Here is a 25,012-nt window from a genome sequence, read left to right on the forward strand (position 1 = left end):
ATACACGTAGCACATACACGCAGTGGCGTCACTAGGAGGAGGCGGGGGGTGTAGACCGTAGCGGGTGACACCATCAGAGGGGGTGACACCAAAATGACTGCCTGTAGCATTTGTGTGCAGTATTTCAGCAGAAATTTATTCATAATAAAGGTTTTTGGGTTAGATCGCGTTTATTTATAAATGTGTTGTAACCCTCCACCACCCGACACGGCCAATCAGCAAAAAAAGTGTCACGTTGACAAAAGACAAATAATTCACTACTTTAGCCCACCGGTGTGTTGAAGAGTGAATTCACATTTACAGTTTGTTATAACAACAAAATTTATTTTCGTAAGCCCAGCTTACGTGTACTGTATCAATATACCTACAAGGCTAAAACTCTATGCTAATTTACTTTTTGAACCTTCTAATGCGCTCCGGTCAGAGCCGTCGTTGTTACCCAACGACAATGATTGCTTCGAGTCACGTGGTTCCGTCTGCACGCGCTTGCAAGCACGTGCTGTTCTTTTCGTTGCCGCCCGTGTTTTTATAGTCGCTGATTGTCAAACTTTCTGGTGTTTTAGCTACAATATTGTGGTAATTTGTATTTGTGAACCGTGACCAATAACTTTTTTGAGAGTAAAGTCGTAATTAAAGGAAAAGGAGAAAAATAAACAAGGGCTTCTGCTCAGTTACTAATAATGTTGTAACTAATAATGTTGTAATTCAATGTAGAAAGATTTTACAAAACTATTGTGTTGTGAGTATTCATATAATCTAAGAAATATGACATTTTAGCAAGTTACAACTATATCACATGTTATTCTCTGATTAAAATTGATAATAAACTTACATGCAGAACAATTATTGATTATATAAATCTTTGATAACTAAATAGAGAAATTGACAATTTAAAACACGAAGTTGGGGGTAATGCTATGTTTCTTGATACATGTTTAGAAATATTACTTAAATCTTAAATTCAGTTTTTTTCATTTTAGTCTTGTGTTTCCTTGAAAAACATCACCGTCTTGCAAATATATATCTGATTTAATGTAGTTCTTAAATGTTTAGACGCTTTTTTAACTTCGAATTATATTGTTTTCTTACCGAAGTTTCACTTTAACCACGTGAAACTATGTAAAAGTACATTTAGGCTGTACGTATGATATTGTATTTTAAAGGTGTAATTTAAATTTTGCTAGTTGTGTATGTCACTACTATTGCCATTACATTCAGTGATATACGGGAATTACGATTTACGAGTAACATTAGCACAAAAAACATTACTAAGGATTCTGTATGGTCTGGTATGGGAGGAGGTCCATGGGGGTGACACCAACCCTAGTGACGCGTATGCATACACGCACAGCAAAATACACACACGCAGTACACACACACAGCACACACACGCAGCGTACAAGCACAGCATAAACACACACACGCAGTACACACACACACAGCCCACACACGCAGCACACACACGCACAGCACACACACGCAGCACACACACGCAGCACATACACACAGCACACACACGCACAGCCCACACACGCAGCACGCACACGCACAGCACACACACGCAGCACATACACACAGCACACGCACAACACATACACACAGCACACGCACAGCACACGCACAGCACAGCACACACACGCAGCACACAAACACACGCAACAAATACACAGCATGCACACAAACACAGCATAAACACAGCACATACACACAGCACACACAACATATACATACAGCACACGCACAACACATACACACAAAACACACGCACAGCACACACACACACAGCACATGGTGACCTTGATGAAGGCGGCGAGGCTGTGGTTGGCGCGCCGCGTCTCGCTCGCGAAGTCGCGGTGCTTGATGACGATGTTTTCCGTCGCCGCCACCACCAGATCCTCCACCGCCGTGTGGAACGACGCCGGCAACCGCTGCGTCCGGTTCAGCTGCACCACCACAACCGCAACCACAACCGTGACCACCTCAATCACAACCGCGACCACCGCAATGAAAACCACAACCACCACAATCACAACCACCGCAATCACAACCACAAAAAACGCAATCACAACCTGAAAAAACGCAATCACAAGCACAAATACCGCAATCGCAACCACCACAATCACAACCGCAACTTCCACAATCACATGCGCAACCACCGCAATTGCAACCATAACCACCACAATCACAAACGCAATCACAAGTTCAAGCACCGCAATCACAACCGCAACCACTGCAATTACAACTATAATTACCGCAATCACAACTTAAATCACCGAAATCACAACCACAACCACTGCAATCACAACTGAAACCACCGCAATCACGACCACAATCGCAACCACGGTGCGGGGTCAGACTGTGTAAGGGGTTGCAGGAACAGGTTCAGAGTTCACGGCTGGGCTCAGGAGGTCACCACCTTGATCCTCCCGGAGTCCACGAGGTTTTGAGCCATGGACTTGATGAGGATCTCAAAGAAGAACCATGAAAACTGGAGAAGAGAAGAAGAGATGGAGACACCTCATCAACATCACCTCCTCCTCACCATCGTCACGCACAGTCACTTCCACGTACATGACGCCGACACGCAGCCAACCATTCACCACTTAGTGCTGGTGACATTGCGATGGTGCCTGTACCAGGCTTGGTGCACCCTTGAGGCCAGATCAAGTGTCAAGGGCTCGCTGCTGACGGGAGGCCACGGGACAGACCCAGTTGTTTACGAGTGTCCAGGGGTGAGAGTGAGGAGCTTGCTGTATTACACACTCACCCTGGGACCGGGTGAGTGTGTGGGGTGAGGGTGAGGAGCTGTTCTGCCCACTCACCCTGGGACTGGGTGAGTGTGTGGGGTGAGGGTGAGGAGCTTGCTGTTCTGCCCACTCACCCTGGGACTGGGTGAGTGTGTGGGGTGAGGGTGAGGAGCTTGCTGTACTACACACTCACCCTGGGACCGGGTGAGTGTGTGGGGTGAGGGTGAGGAGCTTGCTGTACTACACACTCACCCTGGGACCGGGTGAGTGTGTGGGGTGAGGGTGAGGAGCTGTTCTGCCAACTCACCCTGGGACCGGGTGAGTGTGTGGGGTGAGGAGCTTGCTGTTCTGCCCGCTCACCCTGGGACTGGCTGAGTGTGTGGGGTAAGGGTGAGGAGCTTGCTGTATTACACACTCACCCTGGGACCGGGTGAGTGTGTGGGGTGAGGGTGAGGAGCTGTTCTGCCCACTCACCCTGGGACCGGGGAGTGTGTGGGGTGAGGGTGAGGAGCTGTTCTGCCCACTCACCCTGGGACTGGGTGAGTGTGTGGGGTGAGGAGCTTGCTGTTCTGCCCGCTCACCCTGGGACTGGGTGAGTGTGGGGTGAGGGTGAGGAGCTGTTCTGCCCGCTCACCCTGGGACTGGGTGAGTGTGGGGTGAGGGTGAGGAGCTGTTCTGCCCGCTCACCCTGGGACCGGGTGAGTGTGTGGGGTAAGGGTGAGGAGCTTGCTGCTCTGCCCACTCACCCTGGGACTGGGTGAGTGTGTGGGGTGAGGGTGAGGAGCTTGCTGTACTACACACTCACCCTAGGACCAGGTAAGTGTGGGGGGTAAGGGTGAGGAGCTTGCTGTTCTGCCCACTCACCCTGGGACTGGGTGAGTGTGGGGTAAGGGTGAGGAGCTTGCTGTTCTGCCCGCTCACCCTGGGACTGGGTGAGTGTGGGGTGAGGAGCTTGCTGTTCTGCCCACTCACCTTGAGGAGTTTGTTGCAGGTGAGGAAGTCGGTGCTGGGCTTGAGGAGGAAGCCGAGCGACTTGGCAAGTTCCTCGTGCAGGGTGAGGCCTTCGCAGGCCTCCGCAGACTCCTCTGTCTTGAACACAAACTACAACAACCAACAACAATCAACAACAAAAATCAGCAACACCGGAACACATGGGGACATGGAGAGACACAGGGACACACGGGGACATGGGGAGATTCATGAGGACACAGGAGGACATGGGGGCACAGGGACACGGATGGACACGGATGGACAAGGGTGGACATGGGAAGCAAGGGGACACACGGGGACACATGGGGATGTAAGGACATAGAGTGGAATTGACGATGTAGTAGTCACCGTGACGTAAGAATGCAGGAAGTGATCCAACTCCTCTTCATGGCACTGAGACACCACGTGAATAAGAACCCTGCACACCCAACAGACCCAACACACATAACTTACACAACACATACACAACACATACACCACTACGCCACTAAGTGGCAGTGATGTCACCAAGGTGTGTGTGCCAGACTATGTGCACTTTGAGGCTATCAAGTGAAGTGTCAAACGCCCGCTGGCAGGTCGCGGGACAAACCAAGGTGCCATGGGTTGACTGACTGAGATGACTGGAAAATGCACCAGCTATACTCCCTACTATGCCAACTTGCTGCGTATCAGCCTCCCAGCGCTCTGCTCGTTGTTGTGAGCGTCGCTCCTCTGACTTCCGTTGTTTTATGAGGGCGACTGCCTCAAATTTCCGAGCTGGATCCTTCACGAGCCTCCTTCATAGAGGCTGATCTTGACACCATTGGTACTGGTAATTGGCAAGTCCACTCAGCTTCATATCCTTCAGTCCATCTCTTCTCCAGCCGGTGTCATGCCCGACACAAGCCCCGTCTATCCAGCCAAACAAAAGCTGCCTGGGCATGCGGTGGGTCCACAAACGCACACGAGCATCGCTCCTCCACCCCACACCGCCCCCCCACCCACCGCGTGGCGTTGATAGCGACGTCGCTGTGGGTGGCGTGGGTGAGCACGTGGAACAGCTGATTAAGCAGTGTGGGCAGGAACGCCACCATCACGTGACTCTCTACGGCGTGCAGACTCTGCAGAGACATGCGGGGACAAGGGACATTGTCAGAATCAAAATAATTATAATTACTGGAGGAATCCAATTTCCACAGATGCCCAGTAGGGTGGATAAGAACGTTACAACAACAAAAACAATACATAAACAGGACAGGAGTGCAAAGTACAAGAAAGGAAAGTAAATCACCCAAACACATACAAATAAACCATCTACATCCTACATTAGACAGAGACATCATGGGACACGGAGACAAGGGGATATGGAGACACAGACAGGGGACGTGGGACGTAGATACACGGCAACGCACCGGGACAGGGAACACACGGAGGACCCGGAGGCACGATTCAGAGTACCCAGCCACAGAGACATGGGGACATGGGGACATGAGGACATGGGGACATGGGGACACACGCCAATGGGGAGTCGAAACACAAGGCACATTTGGGCATGGGACTTGAGACACGGGAGACAAACGGACACGACACATGGACACGAGACAAAAGACGCTGCACGCACACACAAAACGGACACGTGGCAGGGACACGTGGCAGGGACACGAGGCAGGGACGCGAGGCAGGGACACGTGGCAGGGACACGTGGCAGGGACACGTGGCAGGGACACGTGGCAGGGACACGTGGCAGGGACACGAGGCAGGGACACGTGGCAGGGACACGTGGCAGGGACACGTGGCAGGGACACGTGGCAGCGACACGTGGCAGGGACACGTGGCAGGGACACGAGGCAGGGACACGTGGCAGGGACACGTGGCAGGGACACGTGGCAGCGACACGTGGCAGGGACACATGGCAGGGACACGAGGCAGGGACACGTGGCAGGGACACGTGGCAGCGACACGGGGGTGTGCCGTGGTCGGAGCTGGTTCTCGGTGTCTCCGATACGGCCGTGATGATGAACTGGCCCGGCCCACTGGCCCCCTACCTTCAAGTACTTGATGAGCTCCCCCTCGTTGAGGGGAGCACCCCCTGTCTCCGCCTCCTCTGCGCGCTCGCAGTACGAGAAGAAGTTGTGCAAGTGTTGGTCCTGATGGGCGCATGCACACACCCACGTACACACAAGCGTACACACACATGTACCAATACCAGTACCCACCATTCGCCACTAAGTGATGGTGATGTCACCAAGGAGCCTGTGCCAGGCCAGGTGCACTTTGAGGCCACGTGAAGTGTCGAAGGCTCGCTGACAAGAAGTCACGGGACAGACCCAACTACCATGAGTTGGCTGACTGAGATGACCGGTAGATGCACCAGCTGTACCCCCCACTGTGCTAACCTGCTGTATTTTATCCACTTAGCACTCCGCTCGTTGTTGCGGGCGTCGCTCCTCTGTCCTTAGTTGTTGTTGGAGGGGCAACTGCATTTAACTGCTCAGGAGCGTCCTTCACGAGCCTCCTCCATATAGGTCGATCTTCACACTGCTGGTACCAGTCATCGGAAAGTCCACTCAGCTCCACATCTTCCATACCACATCATTCCATCTCTTCTCCAGCCCATGTTGCGCCCGTGTAGCCCCCTCTATGCAGCCAAACAGAAGCTGCTTGGGTATGCGGTGGATCGGCATGGAGGCTACATGAGGAGCGTGAAAGTTTTAAACCACTGTAGATGTTCCATTCGAGGGCTCCACGTTTCACAAGGATAGAAACTGGCCGAGAAGACCGGAAGTTTGGTGTGGAGTGACAGACCAAGTAGCTTCGACACAGGGTTACGCATCTGATGAAAAGATAATACCGCTCAGCTGATTCGGAGTGAAACCTCTGCTGTCAAACCAGAGCTGGTCATAAGCACACTGTCCAGGTACGGAAACACAACTGAGTTGAGGGCGTGGAGTATTGAAAGATACAAAATACCCATACAGGTGCTTAATTATAGAGGGGCTGATGGTAAGGCCCCACCTCTTAGTGGCAAGCTCCAGGTTCAGGAACAGAACCTCCAACTCCTTCTCAGAGTGAGCAGCAATCACCAGATCAGCAGCATATATAATATGGTTGACCAACAGGAACCCATACCTTGTCTGCACCCAGGCATTAAAAAGCCTCCCATTGTATCTGTACCAGATGGAGATTGCTTTGGTGCAGCCATGGAAATCTTTTCGAACTAAGTGGTCGAAGATGATGTTAAATCATGCGGGAGCCAAAGGACATCGCTGTCGCACCCCAAGGTGAACAGGGAATGGCTCTGACTCCCGGCAACACAGCTTTACTCAGGGCTGCCCACCATCGTGAAGGTTCTTAATGATTGTGACCAGGAATTCAGTGACTCCGAAAGCAGGAAGAACAACCCAGAGCCCTGGCCTGTTGATGGTATCATAGGCCTTGACCATTGCAATAACGCAGAGATGTCGGTACTACATGCACGTCTATACACAAGCAGTGGCGATGTCACCACTGTGCTTGTGCCAGGCTAGGTGAACCTTGAGGTACCGAAAAGTGTCGAAGGCCCTCGCTGCTGACAGTAGGTCACGGGGCAGACCCAGGTGCCATGGGTGAGGCGTGTAGATGGTGGAGACCAGGTGGGTGAGGCGAGGTGGGTGAGGCCATTGGGTGAGGCGAGGTGATGAGGCGAGGTGGGTGAGGCGAGGTGGGTGAGGCGAGGTGGGTGAGGTGAGGTGGGTGAGGCGAGGTGGGTGAGGTGAGGAGGGTGAGGCGAGGTGGGTGAGGTGAGGTGGGTGAGGTGAGGTGGGTGAAGCGAGGTGGGTGAGGTGAGGTGGGTGAGGCCATTGGGTGAGTCGAGGTGGGTGAGGCGAGGTGGGTGAGGCGAGGTGGGTGAGGAGGAGGTGGGTGAGGCCATTGGGTGAGTCGAGGTGGGTGAGGCGAGGTGGGTGAAGCGAGGTGGGTGAGGCGAGGTGGGTGAGGAGGAGGTGGGTGAGGTGAGGAGGGTGAGGTGAGGAGGGTGAGGTGAGGAGGGTGAGGCCAGGTGGGTGAGGCGAGGTGGGTGAGGCGAGGTGGGTGAGGCGAGATGGGTGAGGCCATTGGGTGAGTCGAGGTGGGTGAGGCCAGGTGGGTGAGGCGAGGTGGGTGAGTCGAGGTGGGTGAGGCCAGGAGGGTGAGGCGAGGTGGGTGAAGCGAGGTGGTGAGGCGAGGTGGTGAGGCGAGGTGGGTGAGGTGAGGAGGGTGAGGCGAGGTGGGTGAGGCCAGGTGGGTGAGGCCAGGTGGGTGAGGCGAGGTGGGTGCGGCGAGGTGGGTGAGGTGAGGAGGGTGAGGCGAGGTGGGTGAAGCCAGGTGGGTGAGGCGAGGTGGGTGAAGCGAGGTGATGAGGTGAGGTGGGTGAGGCCATTGGGTGAGTCGAGGTGGGTGAGGCGAGGTGGGTGAGGCGAGGTGGGTGAAGCCAGGTGGGTAAGGCGAGGTGGGTGAAGCGAGGTGGGTGAAGCGAGGTGGGTGAGGCGAGGTGGGTGAGGCGAGGTGGGTGAGGCGAGGTGATGAGGTGAGGTGGGTGAGACGAGGTGGGTGAGGCGAGGAGGGTGAGGCCAGGTGGGTGAAGCCATTGGGTGAGTCGAGGTGGGTGAGGCGAGGTGGGTAAGTCGAGGTGGGTGAGGCCAGGTGGGTGAGACCAGGTGGGTGAGACCAGGTGGGTGAAGCGAGGAGGGTGAGGCGAGGTGGGTGAGGCGAGGAGGGTGAGGCGAGGAGGGTGAGGCGAGGTGGGTGAGTCGAGTGGGTGAGGCGAGGTGGGTGAGGTGAGGAGGGTGCTCACCTGCGTGTAGATGGTGGAGACAAGGTGAGTGGCTACACGGAACACCTGCTTGCCGCCGTCCACCCAGCGAATATCCGGGCCCACATGCTGCATCAGCCAATCACAGCACAGCACGGCACGCACAGTTACAACAGCATGTACGAACACCAGCCCTCAGCACATACACAGGTGTATGCACACACAGGTGTGCATACACCTGTGTGTGTACACACCTGACACATTTAAATAGTAATGTTTGTCACGTAAACAAACATGCCAATTCGTTACAATTGTAAATGTTGTGGATTTACTCTCCCACACACTGGTGTGCTGTACTAGTGTAGTGACATCACTGGATGTCACCATGCTGTGGGTGCAGTCCCGGCCCTAGAGGGGCACGCTGTGTGTGTGCCGACCTACGGGGAAGGTCGTGTGAGGCCATGGCACTCTGGTTAACCCGGGAGGATACGTGACCAGATTGAATGACAGGGGGGCCCCGAAGCGGGGGCAAGGAGGATCACGTGGGTAGAACCCAGGTTCTTCCTGACAGTTCTGGAAGGGGGGCGTGGCCAAGGGCGGAGCCGGCCATGCCGGAGAGAATATAAGCCGAATCCCGAGAGGGATCGTGGTTGTCCATCCCGGGGAAGAAACCCTTCGTCTACGATCTTCGTACTGCGAGTCTTCCAGCACGTGGACCCTGGCAGTATGCTGTTGGTGTTACTCAGTAACCTGTGTAGTTAGCCCGGAGGTCACCACCCTAGGTTGTTGTCTTGTCAGGGGAAGTTACCCCGTTGTATTGGAACTAAATAAATGCGCTGCCTCCAAGTCTAAGAGTGTGACTCAGTTGAATACACTACACTAGTAATGAATTGCCATGTTTGTTTACGTGACAAGCCTTACTAATTAGCTGTGTTGGGTGGTGACGGGATTAAAAACACATTTATAGTTTGTCTTTTTGTGTACGGTTCAACATCGGCAACAAGTATCCAAACAGACCCTGGGCCTCCCCTAGAGACCAGGGGAGACAAATATGGGCTGGCACGAGTGTGGCCACAACCACGCCCTTGTGCCGGCCTATCACAGGTGCTCGTTAAACAGCACTTGCCCTAACGGTATGTGAAGGCTACGCAGGGGGATTCGTTGGCTTTAGCTTTTGTCGCGTACCTTGGTGGCCCCGGCGGTGTCGTTAGAAGCCAGGTATCCAGCGGGGAGCGACGCGGAAGCGCTGAGCGGGACCTCCCCTGACACCACGCGGCCATCGCGCAGCAAGGGCAGCCACGCGTAGCCCACTGCACACCGCGCGGGGGGGGTCACCGGCGGGACACCACAGGGACACCACAGGGACACATTACCCGCAGCGGACACGAGACATGGTGACATGGGGACACGGGGAGGGGACACGGGGACGTGGGCACGTGGGAACAGGGGGGAGCGAGGACACGGGAACATGGGGAAGTGGGGACATTGGGGAGCGAGGACACGGGGACGTGGGGACAGGGGGGAGCGAGGACACGAGGACGTGGGGACGTGGGCACGTGGGGACGTGGGGCAGTGAGGACACGGGGACACGGGGAAGTGGGGACAGGGGGGAGCTAGGACACGGGGACATGGGGTCACGGGGACAGGGGGGACGGCCGGGTGTCCGTGCGAGCGTCCCACCCTGCGTCTCCACCGCCTCCCTCTTCTTTGTGGCCGCCTTCCCGCTCACTTCACAGCTGATGTGGAAGAAGGAGAAGAGGAGGTGGTGACCCGAGTGCAGCTGCGTGGGCAGACGGATCTTCACCTGCACAAACGAAGACAAAGATCCCCCGTATACTCTTTAACAAACTGTTGGAGCAAGTGCTGTTTGGGAACGCCTACGAAGGCCAGCATGTCACGAGGGAGTGGGTGTCAACACCACTTTCAACCGCCTTTGTCTCCCCAGTGGCGATGTTTTTACACACCGCAACAGGTGCTACTCATTTGAGGCTGAGTCGACCTAGGGAAGACCCAGCATCAGTTCAGATAATCGTCACCGGTGTCGGCCACTAGAGGGAATTGAACTCGGATGGCCGGGTTCGTAGTGCAGCGTGTTAACTGCTACACTACTGCTCCACACACACATGCACACACACGGGAAACAACTGCCATTCGTCACTAAGTGGCGGTGACGTCACCAAGGCGCTTGTGCCAGGCTAGGTGCACGTTAAGGCCACGTGAAGTGTTCAACGCCCACTGGCAGAAGGTCACGGGACAGAACCAGCAGGTGCCATGGGTTGACTGACTGAGATGACTGAGATGACTCGCTGATGCACCACCTGTGCCCCCTACTGTGCCAACCTGGCTGTGCGGCACCGCGTCGTCGTCGTTGAGCGCTAACCTCGTCGTAGAACTCGGGGCTGTGCTGGTGGTGCAGCACGGCGGCGACGGCGCGCATCACGAAGGGAGGGCCGCCCGGCTTGCCGTAGACGCACTGCACGGGGGGGGGGGGGACACGCGGAGCCACCGTCAAGGGGGGCCCTAGGCCCCCTCACTCCCTCGACAACCCCTCGAGCCCGTTCCGGAGTCCCCCGCTGTACTACGGGGATCGAGCGTTTACCCTCTCTCCACTGCACTGTGTGAGTTTTCTCCGGTTACTCCGATTTGCTTGGACGTGGTACGATCCGCTCACTCATTCACTGGGTTGGAGCAACATCCCAGTATAGGACCACAGAGCTCGGAAATGTTTTTGTCACTGAATTCTAGATTTTTGTCACTGGTCTGACTGCCTTAACACTCTCTCTCTCACTCTCTCCCTCTCTCTCACTCTCTCCCTCACACTCTCCCTCTCACTCACTCTCTCACTCCCTTTCACAGTCCCCATCTCACTCACTCTCTCCCTCTCATTCACTCTCTCCCTCACTCACTCTCACTCACAGTGCAGGGGGAAGCGTGCGTGCGTGGCGCTTCATGATCGACCATCTGACAATAAACCCACCCAAGATGCTGATGAGCCATTTGGAGGAAGGAATCCAACGGGAAAGAACCACAAACCCACCCCCCGTGGCCCCCTTCACCCCCCCCCCAAACCCCACCCCCCGTGGACCCCTTCACCCCCCAGCCCCCCCAAACCACACCCCCCGTGGCCCCCTTCAGCCCCGCCCAAACCCCACCCCCCGTGGCCCCCTTCATCCCCCAGCCCCCCCCCAAACCCCCCCCCCCAAACCCCCCCCCCCAAACCCCACCCCCATGGGACGCACCGGGAGAGGCTGAGCAGATTCCGCGTCCGAGTCCCGGAACTCGATGCAGACAGCCAGGTTCCTGGCCTACCGGAACAAAGACAAAGATCCCCCATATAGATTTACCAGACTGTTGGGACAAGTCCTGTTAGAGAGTAGCACCTACGAAGGCCGGAATGGCACACCAGGGGGTGGGGGTGCCCTGCGCCACGCCCGGCCGCCTTTGATTCCCCAGTGGCGATGTTTACACACCGCACCGGGTGCTCATTTAAGGCTAAGACGACCTAGGGAAGGGCCCATGACCGGTTCAGATAATCACTGTCACTGGTGCCCCGTGAGCGGTAATTGCTGGGTTCGTAGCGCAGCGCACTAACCACTGCGCTACCGCTCTCCATTGAACAACAATATCCACTAATGAGACAGAACTATACAATTCTACTGTGATCACAATGGTAAACAATCCTGGAAGCACACGTGGGATGGTCGCTGTAATCGATACGCACATAACGATGGTGACGATTAAGACAACGACGACGGTGATGATGATAACGATCGTGACATATGATGATGGTGACGACGACGACGATGACCATGTTGACGATAATGATTATGACAATGATGACGACAATGATGACGACAATGTGCGATGCCGTGCGAGGCTGGTACCTTGGGGAAGCTGCGCTGCCCGTCGTACTTGAGAGCGCGAGGGTAGACGTAGAGGTGGTTCCGGTAGACGGCGAACGGCTGCGCCAGGCGCGCCTCCTCCGGCACAAACTCCTCCACCTCCACCACCGCCGCGGCCCCCGAGACCCCCGATATTCCCTCACCCCCCGTCCCCTCGGGGGTCAAGTGGAAGGGGTGGACCGGGACGTAGGAAGAGGTCACGCAGTCTGCACACACACATGCCACAAAGACAAAGGTACCCGAGTAGCCTGCAGAGGCTGTTGGTGCAAGTGCTGTTTATATGTGTTGAACGTTTTTCGCACCGTACGTACGCATGAGTCAGTGAGTGCATGGGTCAGTGAATGCGCGGGTCATTGAGTGCGTGGTCAGTGAGTGCGTGGGTTAGTGATTACATGACTGAGTGCATTAGTGCGAGTGAGTGCATGTGAGAGTGTGAGTGAGTGAGTTAATGAGAGAGTAAGTGCTTGTGAGAGTGAGTGGGTGAGTAAGAGTGAGTGTGAGAGTGTCAGTGAGTTAGTGAGTACATTTTAGAGTAAGTATGAGAGTGAGTGTGAGAGTAAGTGTGAGAGTGCGATGACTCACTGGGAAGTTCAGCAGGAACCACTTCCACGGTGACGTCCAGTGACCCTGGGATGACCTGAAGTTTCGCCATCCTCTCTGGCCTGAACAAGGACAACGATCCCCATAGACAGTGGTGATGATGATGGTGATGATGATGATGATGCTGCTGGCGGCGATGCTAATGATGGTGACAATGGTCGTGACAATGGCGGTGATGGTGATGACGATGGCGGCGATGGTGATGATTATGATGATGGAAATGGTGAGGATGGTGAGGATGGCGGTGATGGGGCCATACTTGCGGAACTCCGAGAGAGTCTTGAGCAGATCCTCGTCAGACAACTTGGCGCTGTCTTGCCGGAAGAGCGCGGAGAAGCGCGAGTCTCTGTCAACCACGCACGGGCCCTCACGGAACACGGGCCTACCACCACCACAACAATCACTACCACAACAACTACCACAACTACCACCACCACGGAACGCGGGCCTACCACTACCACCACAACCACCACACCAATCACTACCACAACCACCACAACTACCACCACCACGGAACACAGGCCTACCACTACCACCACAACCACCACACCAATCACTACCACAACCACCACAACTACCACCACCACCACCACGGAACACGGGCCTACCACTACCACCACAACCACCACACCAATCACTACCACAACCACCACAACTACCACCACCACCACCACAGAACACGGCCCTACCACTACCACCCCACCACAATCACCACAACAATCAATACCACAACCATCACCACGCACAGGCGCTCACGGAACATGGGCCTACCACAACCACAACAATCACTACCACAACAACTACTACCACAACTACCACCACCACCACGGAACACGGGCCTACCACTACCACCACAACCACCACACCAATCACTACCACAACCACCACAACTACCACAACGACCACCACCACGGAACACGGCCCTACCACAACCACCACAATAACCACAACAATCAATACCACAACCATCACCACGCACGGGCCCTCACGGAACATGGGCCTACCAACACCACTACAACCACCACCATGACCACCACGACCACAACAATCAACACCATCACTACCCACACGACCACACACATCACTACCCACACGACCACACACAGGTTTGTGGTCATGTTTACGTTCTGGTCGTTTGTTATGGTTGTGTTTGCGTTGCTCTGGCGTCCACGGTTGTTACGTTGTAGCGCTTGTGGTGGTTGTTGCATTGTAGTGGTTGTCAAAGTGGTTGCATTGCGGTGGTCGTGGTGGTTGCATTGTGATGGTTGTTGCGTTGTGGTGATTGTCTCACCGTGCGGCCCAGGCGAAGGGCATGTGGTAGGGAGCGAGCTTCACGCACACCTGCCTCATCTGCTTTTGCACCTTCTGCGCGATCTGCACACGCAGCACCACAATCCCATCACAACCATCTCATCACTGCCTATTCACCACCGACTCTTCACCACTTCGTCATCACCTCATCACCAACTTTGTACCACCTGCATGTCATCACCACCTTGTCATCACCACCACCGCCACCCCTCCTCACCCCATCCTTACTCCTCCTTGCCACCCCCTGGCCACCGCTCCCCACTACCCGGTGCTCACCGCTCCTCACCACGCAGTATTCACGGCTCCTCACCACCCGGTGCTCACCGCTCCTCACCAACCCGGGGCTCACCTTGCCAGAGTCGTGGTTCTTGATGTAGGGCTCGGCGCACTGCGCCACGCCGCCCTGCAGCACCTTGTCCACGCGTGCCACCAGGAACACGTCGCAGTGCGGCTCCGCTACGGAGAACACGGCCTGGCACGCACGCACACAAACGTACACACACACGTACACACACGTGCACACACACGTGCACACAACACAACAACCGCCATTCGCCACTAAGTGGCGGTGATGTCACCACGACGCTTGTGCCAGGCCATGGGCACCTTGAGGCCACGTGCTGTGCTTTAGCCACCCGGCGCTCCGCTCGTTGTTGTGAGCGTCGCTCCTCCGCCCTCCGTTGTTGTTGGAGGGCGACTGCCTCCAACTGCCCAGTAGCGTCCTTCACGAGCCTCCTCCACAGAGGCTGATCTTGACACCGCTGGTACCAGTCATCGGCAAGTCCACTCAGCTCCACGTCCTCCTGTACCACATCACTCCATCTCTTCTCTAGCCCGTGCTGCGCCCGTTTAGCCCCCTCGATCCGGCTGAACAAAAGCTGTTTCGGCATGCGGTGGCTGGGCATGCGGGCTACAAGAGCCAGCCAACGCAGCCTTGCCTGCCGGAGGAGCTCACCGATGGGACCGTGCCCAGATCTTTCAAGGATTTGTGAGCTCCTCACACAATCAAGCCTGGTTAAACTCAGGATGGATCGTAGGCAGGCCAGCCTAAATGATTCTAACCGGCGAAGATGTTCCATTAGGGGGGTCCACGTTTCGCAAGCGTAGAGAAGGGAGGGAATGACCGTGGCCGAGAAGACCTGAAGCTTAGTGCGGAGCGACAGACCAGGTAGCTTCCACACAGCGTTACGCAACCGATGAAAAGATATTGCCGCTCGACTGATTCGGAGTGAGACCTCTGCTGTTAAACTGGAGCCGGTCATAAGCACACTGCCCAGGTATGGGAAACTCTCCACTCTCTCCACAACTGCCCCATCACCGATTGGGAGTTGTGGGGGTGGAGTGTCCGATGGTACAAAATACCCAGGCAGGTGCTTATTTTTGGTGGGGCTGATGGTAAGGCCCCATCTCTTAGCGGCACGCTCCGGTCTCAGCAACAGCGTCTCAAACTCTCCTCTGAATGAGCAGCTATTACCAAACCATCGACATACATAACGTGGTTGAGCAATAGGGAGCCATCCCTTGACCGCACCCGGGCATCGATTAGCCTCCCATTATATCTGTACCATATGGAGATTCCCCCGGTACAGCTATTGAAGGCTTCACGAACTACGTGGTCAAAATAGATGTAAAATAATGTGGGAGCCAGAGGACATCCCTGTCGCACCCCAAGGTGTACAGGGAATGGCTCTGACTCCCGGCCACGTAGTTTTACCCGGGCCCGCTCACCATCATGAAGGTCCTTAATGATAGTGAGCAGAGGGTCAGGTACTCCAAAAGCACGAAGAACAACCCAGAGCCCAGGCCTACCGATGGTATCATAGGCCTTGACCAGGTCAATAAAGCAGAGATGTAGGTCTTGCTGGAATTCCCTACACCTCTGCTGTAGCAGATGGACAGAAAATATGGCATCTGTGCAGGACCGCCCTTTCCTGAAACCGGAATGGGGCTCTGCAAGCCTCTCCTCAGCGTGCCTGGCAAGGCGATGTTGAATAATCCTTGCCAGGACCTTTCCCGGCACACTGAGGAGTGAGATGCCCCTGTAGTTGTTACAGTCTGTGCGGTCCCCTTTCTTAAAGAGGCGGACCACCAGGGCATCCTTCCAATCCTGCGGAACCCGTCCAGTCATCCAGACTGTTTTTATGATGTCATATAGGGCAGTCTGTGCACAAACGCCACCCTCCCTCAGCATTTCGCTTGGGAGATCATCTCTGCCCGCTGCCTTTCCTGGTCTCAGACTCCGGATCGCCTTCAGTACTTCCTCAACAGATGGCACCTCAGCCAGCCACTCACAGGGGGTGATTTCTTCCAATATTTGAGGCACCGCAGCCTCAGCAGGGTCTTCTTCACACGTACACACGCACGTACACATACACGTACGTACACACACACACACACACGTGCACACACACACACGTGCACACACACACGCACACACACGTACACACACACACGTGCACACACACACACGCACACACACGCACACACACGCGCACACACACACGCGCACACACACACGCACACACACGTACACACACACACACGTGCACACACACACACGCACACACACACGCACACACACACACGTACACACATGCGTACACACACCCACGTCTTCGTGTCCCTGTGCCGTCCCCCTTGTCCCCATGCTGTTCCCCCATGTCCCCCCAGTGTCGTCACGATGCCATCACCGCGTGCCGCACCTGCGTCGGGTAGCGCAGGTTGTCCGCCGAGACGCCCACGAGACGCGGCTGCCCCAAGCCGCCGTCGCCCCCCCACGGTGCCCCCCCCCCAGGCGCCCCCTCTTCCTCGCCTCCCACCCCACCGGCCCCCGCCAGCAGCACGCGCCGCATCCACGCCTGGTTCAGGTCCACGTGGAAGTCGGAGGAGATCTTGCGGGAGGCGCGCGCATCGAACAACGCCAGAGACACGAAGAACGGCTCCACCTGAGAGACGCGGGGAGACATGGGGACGCAGCGAGACCGTCACCATGACAACATGTACACAAAGACAAATATCCCCCGTGTAGCCTTTAACAGACTCTTGAGGCAAGTGCTCTTAGCGAGTTGCACCTACGAAGGGCCAGTACGGCACACGAAAGGTTGGGTGGCCAGCACCACGCCCGGCTGTTTTTGTCTCCCTCTTGGCGATGTTTACACACCGCACCAGGTACTCATTTGAGAATGAGTCGACCTAGGGGAGGCCCGGGACCAGTTCAGATAATCGTCACTGGTGTTGATAGCCGTGAGCGGGAATCGAACTCGGGTCGCCGGGTTCGTCGTGCAGCGTGTTCAACGCTACACGATAGGGACATTGACACACACACACGTACACACATCAACACATGTGCAAACAAAGACACACATCCGTATCAATGATGACTGTGTCAGTGATGTTGATGCCAATTATTCTCCGATTGCCGACGACGACAACGACGCGAGCGATAGTGACGACACGACGACAGTGGCGGTGACGACGATGGTGGCGACGACGTGAGCTCACGTTGGTGGTGCCGGCGCCGGTGGAGTCGCCGTCGCCACCACCGTCGTCGCCGTCGTCGCTGGCGGGCGCCTGCAGGGCGAAGCGAAGCGCGTGGCAGGAGACGAGGATGCGGTGGGAGAGCGCCTCGGCGTCGTGCGGTAGACGCGGCGGCGCCTCCGCCGCACCGCCGGCGCAGCGCTGCGCCCCGACACACAGGCAAAGGTTTCCCTTGAAGGCCACGCATTCCCAGCACGCCCGGCCACCTTTGTCTCCCCCCGCTGCTGCTGTTTGCGCACCGTGCCGGCTACTCACGTAAGGACGAGTCTGCCTTGGGAAGGACCGGTGAAGGACCGGATCAGATAATCGTCACCGATGTTGACTTCATCACGTGGCCTCAGAGTGCATCTGGCCTGGCACTAGCGCCATGACATCACCGCCACTTGGCGGCGAATGGCGGTTGTTGTGTTGTTGTTGTTGTGTATGTGTGCGAGTGTGTGGAGATGGAGTCTGCCTCAGTAGCCCGCGACAAATCACCTTTTACCTCCATCAAAAAAGTAACTTGCAGCACCACACCTATCACCATCATTAGAGGAAATAAAGGTGATCCGATCTCCGACCCCCAGGAACAGGTTTGCAGATTTGCGGAGTAATTCTGTGAGGTATTTGGGCAGGGGAAATCGCTCAGCCTGGAAAAAATCATGGGGCAAAAGTGGGGATGACCCTGCTGAGGCTGCAGTGCCTCAATACTGGAAGAAGTAGTCACCCCCTGTGAGTGGCTGGCTGAGGTGCCATCTGTTGAGGAAGTACAGAAGGTGATCCAGAGTCTGAGACCAGGAAAAGCACCAGGCAGAGGGAAGGTAGCGTTTGTGCGCAGACTGCCCTATATGTCACCATAATAACAGTCTGGACTACTAGATGAGTTCAGCAGGATTTGGAAGGATGCCCTGGTGGTCCCCCTCTTTAAGAAGGGGGACCGCACAGACTGTAACAACTACAGGGGCATCTCCCCCCTCAGTGTGCCGGGAAAGGTCCTGGCAAGGATTATTCAACATCCCCGTGCCAGGTACGCTGAGGAGAGGCTTGCGAAGCAGGAATGTGGTTTCAGAAAAGGGCAGATAAGCACAGATGCCATATTTTCTATCCGTCTGCAAACAGCAGAGGTGTAGGGAATTCTAACAAGGCCTACATCTCTGCTTTATTGACCGGGTCAAGGCCTATGATACCATCAAGTAGGCCTGGGCTCTGGGTTGTTCTTCGTGCTTTTGGAGTACCTGACCCTCTGCTCACGATCATTAAGGACCTTCATTATGGTGAGCGGGCCCGGGTAAAACTACGTGGCCGGGAGTCAGAGCCATTCCCTGTACACCTTGGGGTGCGACAGGGGTGTCCTCTGGCTCCCACATTATTTAACATCTATTTCGTCCACGTAGTTCGTGAAGCCTTCAATGGCTGTAACGGAGGAATTTCCATCTGGTACAGATACAATGGGAGGCTGATCGATGCCTGGGTGCGGTCAAGGGATAGCTCCCTATTGATGAATCATGTTTTGTATGCCGATGATCTGGTGATTGCTGCTCACTCAGAGGAGGAGTTGGATATGCTGCTGCTGAATCTGGGCATGCCACTTAGAGATGGCCTTACCATCGGCCCCACCAAAACTAAGCACCCCCCCAACTCCCAGTTAGTGATGGGCCAATTGTGGGGAGAGTGGAAAGTTTTCCATACCTTGTCAGTGTGCTCATGACAAGCTCTGGTTTGAGAGCAGAGGTCTCACGCCAAATCAGTCGAGTGGCATTATCTTTTCATCGGCTGCGTAACGCTGTGTGGAAGCTACCTGGCCTGTTGCTCTACATGAAGCTTCGGGTCTTCTCGGCCACGGTCATTCCCTCCCTTCTCTACGCTTGTGAAACGTGCACCCCCTAATAGAACATCTTCGCTGGTTAGAAACAATTAGGCTGGCCTGCCTATGATCCATCCTCGGTTTAACCAGGCTGAATTGTGTGAGGAGCTCATAAATCCTTGAAGGGTCTGGACAAAGTCCCATCGGTGAGCTCCTCCAGCAGGCAAGGCTGCATTGGCTGGGTAATGTAGCCCGAATGCCCAGCCACTGCATGCCTAAACAGCTTTTGTTCGGCTGGATAGAGGGGGCTAAATGGGCACGACACAGGCTACAGAGGAGATGGAGTGATGTGGTACAAGAGGATGTGAAGCTGAGTGGACTTGCCGATGACTGGTACCAGCGGTGTCAAGATTGGTCTCTGTGGAGGAGGCTTATGAAGGACGGTACTGGGCAGTTGGAGACAGTCGACCTCCAGCAACAACAGAGGGCAGAGGAGCGTCACTCATAACAACGAGCGTAGCGCCGGGCGGCTAAAACACAGCAAATTGGCACAGGTGGTGCATTGGCCAGTCATCTCAGTCAGTCGGCCCATGGCACCTGGGTCTGCCCCGTGACCTCCTGCCAGCGGACGTTCGACACTTCACAGCCTGAAGTGTCCAGCTCAGAGACACTCGGAGACGGCGTGGAGGCAACACGTTTATTACAACTTCCCCTAATACACACAGAAGGGTCTAGCTGGCCCTGTGTCAGCTACCCAAGGAGAGGTATCTCCTCCGGGCCAAGCCTCCACAGCTGTACAGGGTAGCTAGCCACGACCGGACCCTGGCTTGGGTCCGGGTCTCGGCTATTGGCAAGTTTTCTCCCGACATGACGGCTTTCCGGTTTCTCCTAGTCGGCAGCCCACCTAACCGGTTCCCTTTTCGGGCTTTTTAGAGGGGTCTCGTCTCAGCCCCAGAGGCTGGCACTGCACGCAGAGCTCTCCATCCTTCTCAGACGACCTCTGCCAGCCCTTGCTAGGCCCGGTACTGCGCTCCTCCTGCACCGCTGTTGGCGGCGTGAGCGGCGCGTGTCTCGCCTCACACAGGCCGGCTTAACGGATCCTGCAGTGGCATCCACCGATACCACTACACAAGCACCATGGTGACGTCACCGCCACTTAGTGGCGAATGGCGGTTGTTGTTGTTGTTGTGTACATGTGTGTGTGTGCTCACCTGCATGTCGGGGTCCAGGCTGAAGAGTTTGTGCCGAGCCTCGCTGCGCAGAGTCTTGTTCATGTGGTCCGTCTCCCTGGCATACTGATCCAGAGACAAAGATCCCCCGTATAGCCTTAACAGACTGTTGTTGGCGAGTAGTAGCACCTATGAAGGCCGACACCGCACACGGGGGGGTGGGTGGCCAGCATCACACCCGGCCGTCTTTGTCTCCCCAGTGGCAATGTTTACATACCACAACAGGTACTCATTTGAGGCTGAGGCGACTGAGGGGAGGCCTAGGACCGGATCAGAAAATCGTCACCGGTGTTGGCCGTGAGTGGGAATCGAACTCGGATTGCTGGTTTCCACTGCTACACTACCACTCCCCCACATAGACACCAATAACCAGGCGCACTTTGAGGCCACGTGAAGTGTCGAAGGTTTGCTGGCAGGAGGTCACGGGATAGATACCATGGGTTGGCCGAGATGACCGGTAGATGCACACACAGACACACATACATACGCACGCACACGCACGTGTGTGTGTTCCCCCCATGTCTCTCCACGTCACCTTGATGAGCTCAGGGTGCATGCTGCTCTCCAGACTCTCCGTGAGACTCTCCGGCTTCACCGCGTCCTCATCTGTGGCGGAGAGACGAGGGGGGGGGGGGATGGGAGAATCAGCGCCCGCTCCGCTCGTCCCCCACAAACCCATCCCCCCTCGGCCCCCTCGGCCCCCCCTCTCACCGTGCTCCCCGCCGCCGTCTCCGTTCCTGCGCTCCCCCCCGGCGGCGCCGATGCCGGCACCGGTGCCGGCGAGGGCGAGGACGCGGGTGATGGCGGCGCTCCACTCGTCGCAGTCGGCGTCGCTCTCGGCGGCGAGGACATAGCCGGCGCGGTGGTGCTGCATCCTCAGCTCAAACGCGAAGCGCCGCACCTTGGGGGTCTGCTCGCGCGCGCCGGACACAGAGTCGCAGAGCCGTCTACGCGCCGTCGGTGGGTGAAGAGTGGCGGCGCTGGCGAGTACCGGCGAAGACCGGACACGGCGGTGTGCGGGGTTGGCCGGCAAACCGCACCATTGTCATCGCGTGGCAAAGATCCGTGTTGGCCACGAGCGGGAATCGAACTCGGGGGTCTGGTGCGCGCTGCGCCGTTGCGAACCTGGCAAAACCTGAGTTCGGCTCCCGCTCACGATCCACGCCAGTGACGGCGAATATATGAACCGGTCCTGGGGCTCCCCTATGTCGACTTAAAATGAGTACCTGGGGCGAAGCGTATATATACAACATAAGCACTGGGGAGACAAAGGCGGCCAGGCGTCGGGTCTAGCGCCCCCACCCGCTCTTGTACCGTGCCGGCCTTCATAAGATGCTGACAGCACTTGCCTCTACAGTCTATTAAGGCTAAATGGGAGATGTTTGTCTTTGTGTATCAGCTTGTGTAACACGTGTCACGGGGTTCTGTGTGTTAGTGCGTGACATGTAATAAGGTTCTTTGTGTCAGTGGTGTCTATGTCAGCATGTCAGTGTCTATGTCAGTGTGACACACGTGTCTGCGTTCTGTGTGTCAGTCTGTGTCAGTGTATGTGGTGCTGGCCAATCACCCCCTCGTGAACTGTGCCAGCCTTCATAGGTGCGACTCGCCAACAGAACTTGACAGTCCTGCTAACACTATAATGGCGGATCTTCGTCTCTCTGTGTGTGCGTGTGAGTGAGTGGGGCGTACAAGGACCTGCACGACCCCGACGCAGGAGTCCAGGAAGATGGAGCCCTTGGGCTCCTTGCTGAGCTTCTCGTCCTTGTAGAAGTTGAGGATGAACGATCCGTCGGGCAGCTGGGTAAGCGAGAAGTAGCGGCGCTTGAAGGACTGTGGAGGAGTCAGGATGCAACAAAGGAGAGGGCACGAGGAGATCATGGTCACGCTGTGCGACCCATAGACTCTCACAGAGATCCATAAACTCACACAAAGACAAATAGATTCACGCAAAGACCCATAGTCACAGAGAGATCCATAAACTCACACAAAGACCAATAGACTCACGCAGAGACCCATAAACTCCCCTCTGTTCCTCTCCCCGTCTCGTATTCCCATCGGTGCCCCTCTGTTCCCCTCCCCATGATCCGCTCCATTCCTCTCTCCGTGTCTCATGTTCCCCTCCCCGTGTTTTCCAGCGGAAGCCTCGTGTGTGCGCGCTCTCCTGGCGGAGCCACAGGAAGTGTCGCCACTCCGCGGGGACCCGGCTCACAATGGCCTCCTCCTCCCCATCTCGGCGGGACGCGGGACGCCAGCGGTTCCGCTCCGGCGGAAAAATCAAAACAAAAAACAAACGGCGACGCTCGCCCTCCACGCAACCTCCGCCACCCTCCCACTCAACTCAGCCGCGCTCACCGGCCAGGGTGAAGGTTCACCTCCCGGCCAGTGGCACGGAGCCACTGGCCGGCACCCACCAGGGCACCGTCTTCGTGGCTACAGCTGCTTTAACCCCCGCTCACAGACTCCACCAGGCGTGTTGAGGACTGTGACGTCTCAACCACCGCCAACACCACCACCACCGTGTTCAACCACCACCGCTGCACACTCGCTCACATCATCACTCACCCACTCTGACCCATTCACCCAGCACACTGCAGGTCACCTCGCTGCTCCGTCCCTCTCGCTGCTCCGCTATCCCGGATGCTCGGCGGCTGCGTGAACCAGAGTCGGGAACCCACAATGCCTGGCGCACCGCCACGGTCACCCCGTGTGGGCACGAGGACCACCACCCACCGCCACCGCCACCGGACGGGGCACGAGGGCCACCGCCATCGTGACCGCACAGGGCACGAGGGCCACTTACCCGCATGCTGACGCTGTTGACGTTGCCCTTGTAGAGCCAGCCCTGCTTCATGATGCCGCCCTTGAGTGACGCCAGCGACGCCGTGTCCTGCGGGGGGGTCACGGGAGTCAGAAAGCTCAGGGCGGAGGGGGTGCAGGTTAAATCGAGGGAAGGTGTTCGAGCGCAAGGATCGACGGCCGGGGCCGGTCACGTTCAGGAGGTTAGGCAGAGGTCGAGTGCGGGCTGTCCATCGAACAAAGACGGTGGTCACCCTTCATCACCCGGCGCTTGCAGATGCGCTTCTGCAGCCATCTGGAACGCTCTTCCTTCCGATATTAGGAAGCCACCGGGAGCTGTACACTTTTTAACACTGCACCTCCGATGAGTACGGTTGGCTACGTACAGTGCAAAAGAAGTTCAACATACGAAAACTCCATAATAGAGGTTTGCTTTGGGTTACATCGCGTAAATATATAAATGTGTCGTTAAAACCCGACACCACCCTCCACAGCCAACTAGTAAGGGTCGACACGTAAACAAAACGTGGCCAATTCGTCACTAGTACAGCACACTGGTTTGTTGGAGAGCCAAGCCACAACATTTACAATCTGAGTACGACGTTTCACCAGTAATTACAACTGGCTTCATCAGGCGACAGACAGATTTGTGGAGAAGTCCACCTGTTTCTTTCTTTATATAGAGGCGTAGATGTGGTGACCACACTTCTGCGCTCTTCCACAAAGTGGGGGGGGGGGGGATTACGGAGTCAACGTACATTATGCATGCGCATTATGCGAGCTCTTCTATTATGGATTATATTGGTCATAAAAGCCCACGTGTTAAACATACGTACATAATGCCCATAGACTAACACTACCCATAGACTCTGATTCGCACAGTTGGCTACGTATGGTGCAAAAGAATTTCAACAGCCGGGCACATACATACAGGGGTCAAGTGCAACGGTCAAGTGCAGAAGTGCGCCGGTCTCTGTCGGGTACTGCAATGCAACCCTCGTCTCTGCCCCCCTTCACTGCCCTCGGCTGTCCCTCACCTCTTCCTTGTCCACGTCCTCGTCGATGTCGAACGTGTGGGTGGGCAGCTTCTCCAGCCATGCCGCATTCCTGCCACGGCGCAAAACACGCAGAGGGGCGCGAGGATGGGCAGGACGGGGATGATGATGGTATGTGCAATAATGATGATCATGAGAGGTGCAATGATGATGATGAGAGGAGCGATGATGATCATGAGACATGCAATGATGATAGGTGTGATGATGACGAGATAAGCGACGATGATGATGATGAGAGGTGCGATGATGATGAGAGGTGTGATGTTGAGAAGTTTGATGATGAGGTGCGATGATGATAAAGAGGATGATGATGAC

The 25,012-nt window shown here is 56.0% G+C and overlaps 1 protein-coding gene across 9 annotated transcripts in view; it reads right to left on the reverse strand.

Annotated features, from left to right (window-relative positions):
• Nucleotides 1-25,012, reverse strand: part of DOCK9 (dedicator of cytokinesis 9) — a 118,885-nt gene that overhangs the window by 63,152 nt on the left and 30,721 nt on the right. For all 9 annotated transcript variants that reach the window (XM_076054165.1, XM_076054160.1, XM_076054163.1 and 6 more), the window contains 24 exons: nucleotides 24,680-24,749; nucleotides 23,647-23,733; nucleotides 22,542-22,676; nucleotides 21,558-21,756; nucleotides 21,382-21,452; nucleotides 20,829-20,912; nucleotides 17,799-17,975; nucleotides 17,000-17,242; nucleotides 14,647-14,769; nucleotides 14,278-14,360; nucleotides 13,246-13,368; nucleotides 12,969-13,048; nucleotides 12,369-12,592; nucleotides 11,724-11,789; nucleotides 10,865-10,957; nucleotides 10,165-10,288; nucleotides 9,670-9,794; nucleotides 8,527-8,613; nucleotides 5,762-5,863; nucleotides 4,722-4,837; nucleotides 4,086-4,155; nucleotides 3,720-3,848; nucleotides 2,417-2,488; nucleotides 1,797-1,943 (listed from right to left, as the gene is read on the reverse strand). In XM_076054165.1, the coding sequence (XP_075910280.1) occupies nucleotides 1,797-1,943; nucleotides 2,417-2,488; nucleotides 3,720-3,848; nucleotides 4,086-4,155; nucleotides 4,722-4,837; nucleotides 5,762-5,863; nucleotides 8,527-8,613; nucleotides 9,670-9,794; nucleotides 10,165-10,288; nucleotides 10,865-10,957; nucleotides 11,724-11,789; nucleotides 12,369-12,592; nucleotides 12,969-13,048; nucleotides 13,246-13,368; nucleotides 14,278-14,360; nucleotides 14,647-14,769; nucleotides 17,000-17,242; nucleotides 17,799-17,975; nucleotides 20,829-20,912; nucleotides 21,382-21,452; nucleotides 21,558-21,756; nucleotides 22,542-22,676; nucleotides 23,647-23,733; nucleotides 24,680-24,749 (2,830 nt within the window). The remainder of the gene's footprint in view (nucleotides 1-1,796; nucleotides 1,944-2,416; nucleotides 2,489-3,719; nucleotides 3,849-4,085; nucleotides 4,156-4,721; nucleotides 4,838-5,761; nucleotides 5,864-8,526; nucleotides 8,614-9,669; nucleotides 9,795-10,164; nucleotides 10,289-10,864; nucleotides 10,958-11,723; nucleotides 11,790-12,368; nucleotides 12,593-12,968; nucleotides 13,049-13,245; nucleotides 13,369-14,277; nucleotides 14,361-14,646; nucleotides 14,770-16,999; nucleotides 17,243-17,798; nucleotides 17,976-20,828; nucleotides 20,913-21,381; nucleotides 21,453-21,557; nucleotides 21,757-22,541; nucleotides 22,677-23,646; nucleotides 23,734-24,679; nucleotides 24,750-25,012) is intronic.

This window comes from Petromyzon marinus, chromosome 64 (assembly GCF_048934315.1).
Source record: "Petromyzon marinus isolate PM22_M1 ecotype Great Lakes invasive population chromosome 64, UKy_Petmar_22M1.pri1.0, whole genome shotgun sequence".
Classification (NCBI taxonomy): Eukaryota; Metazoa; Chordata; class Hyperoartia; order Petromyzontiformes; family Petromyzontidae; genus Petromyzon; species Petromyzon marinus.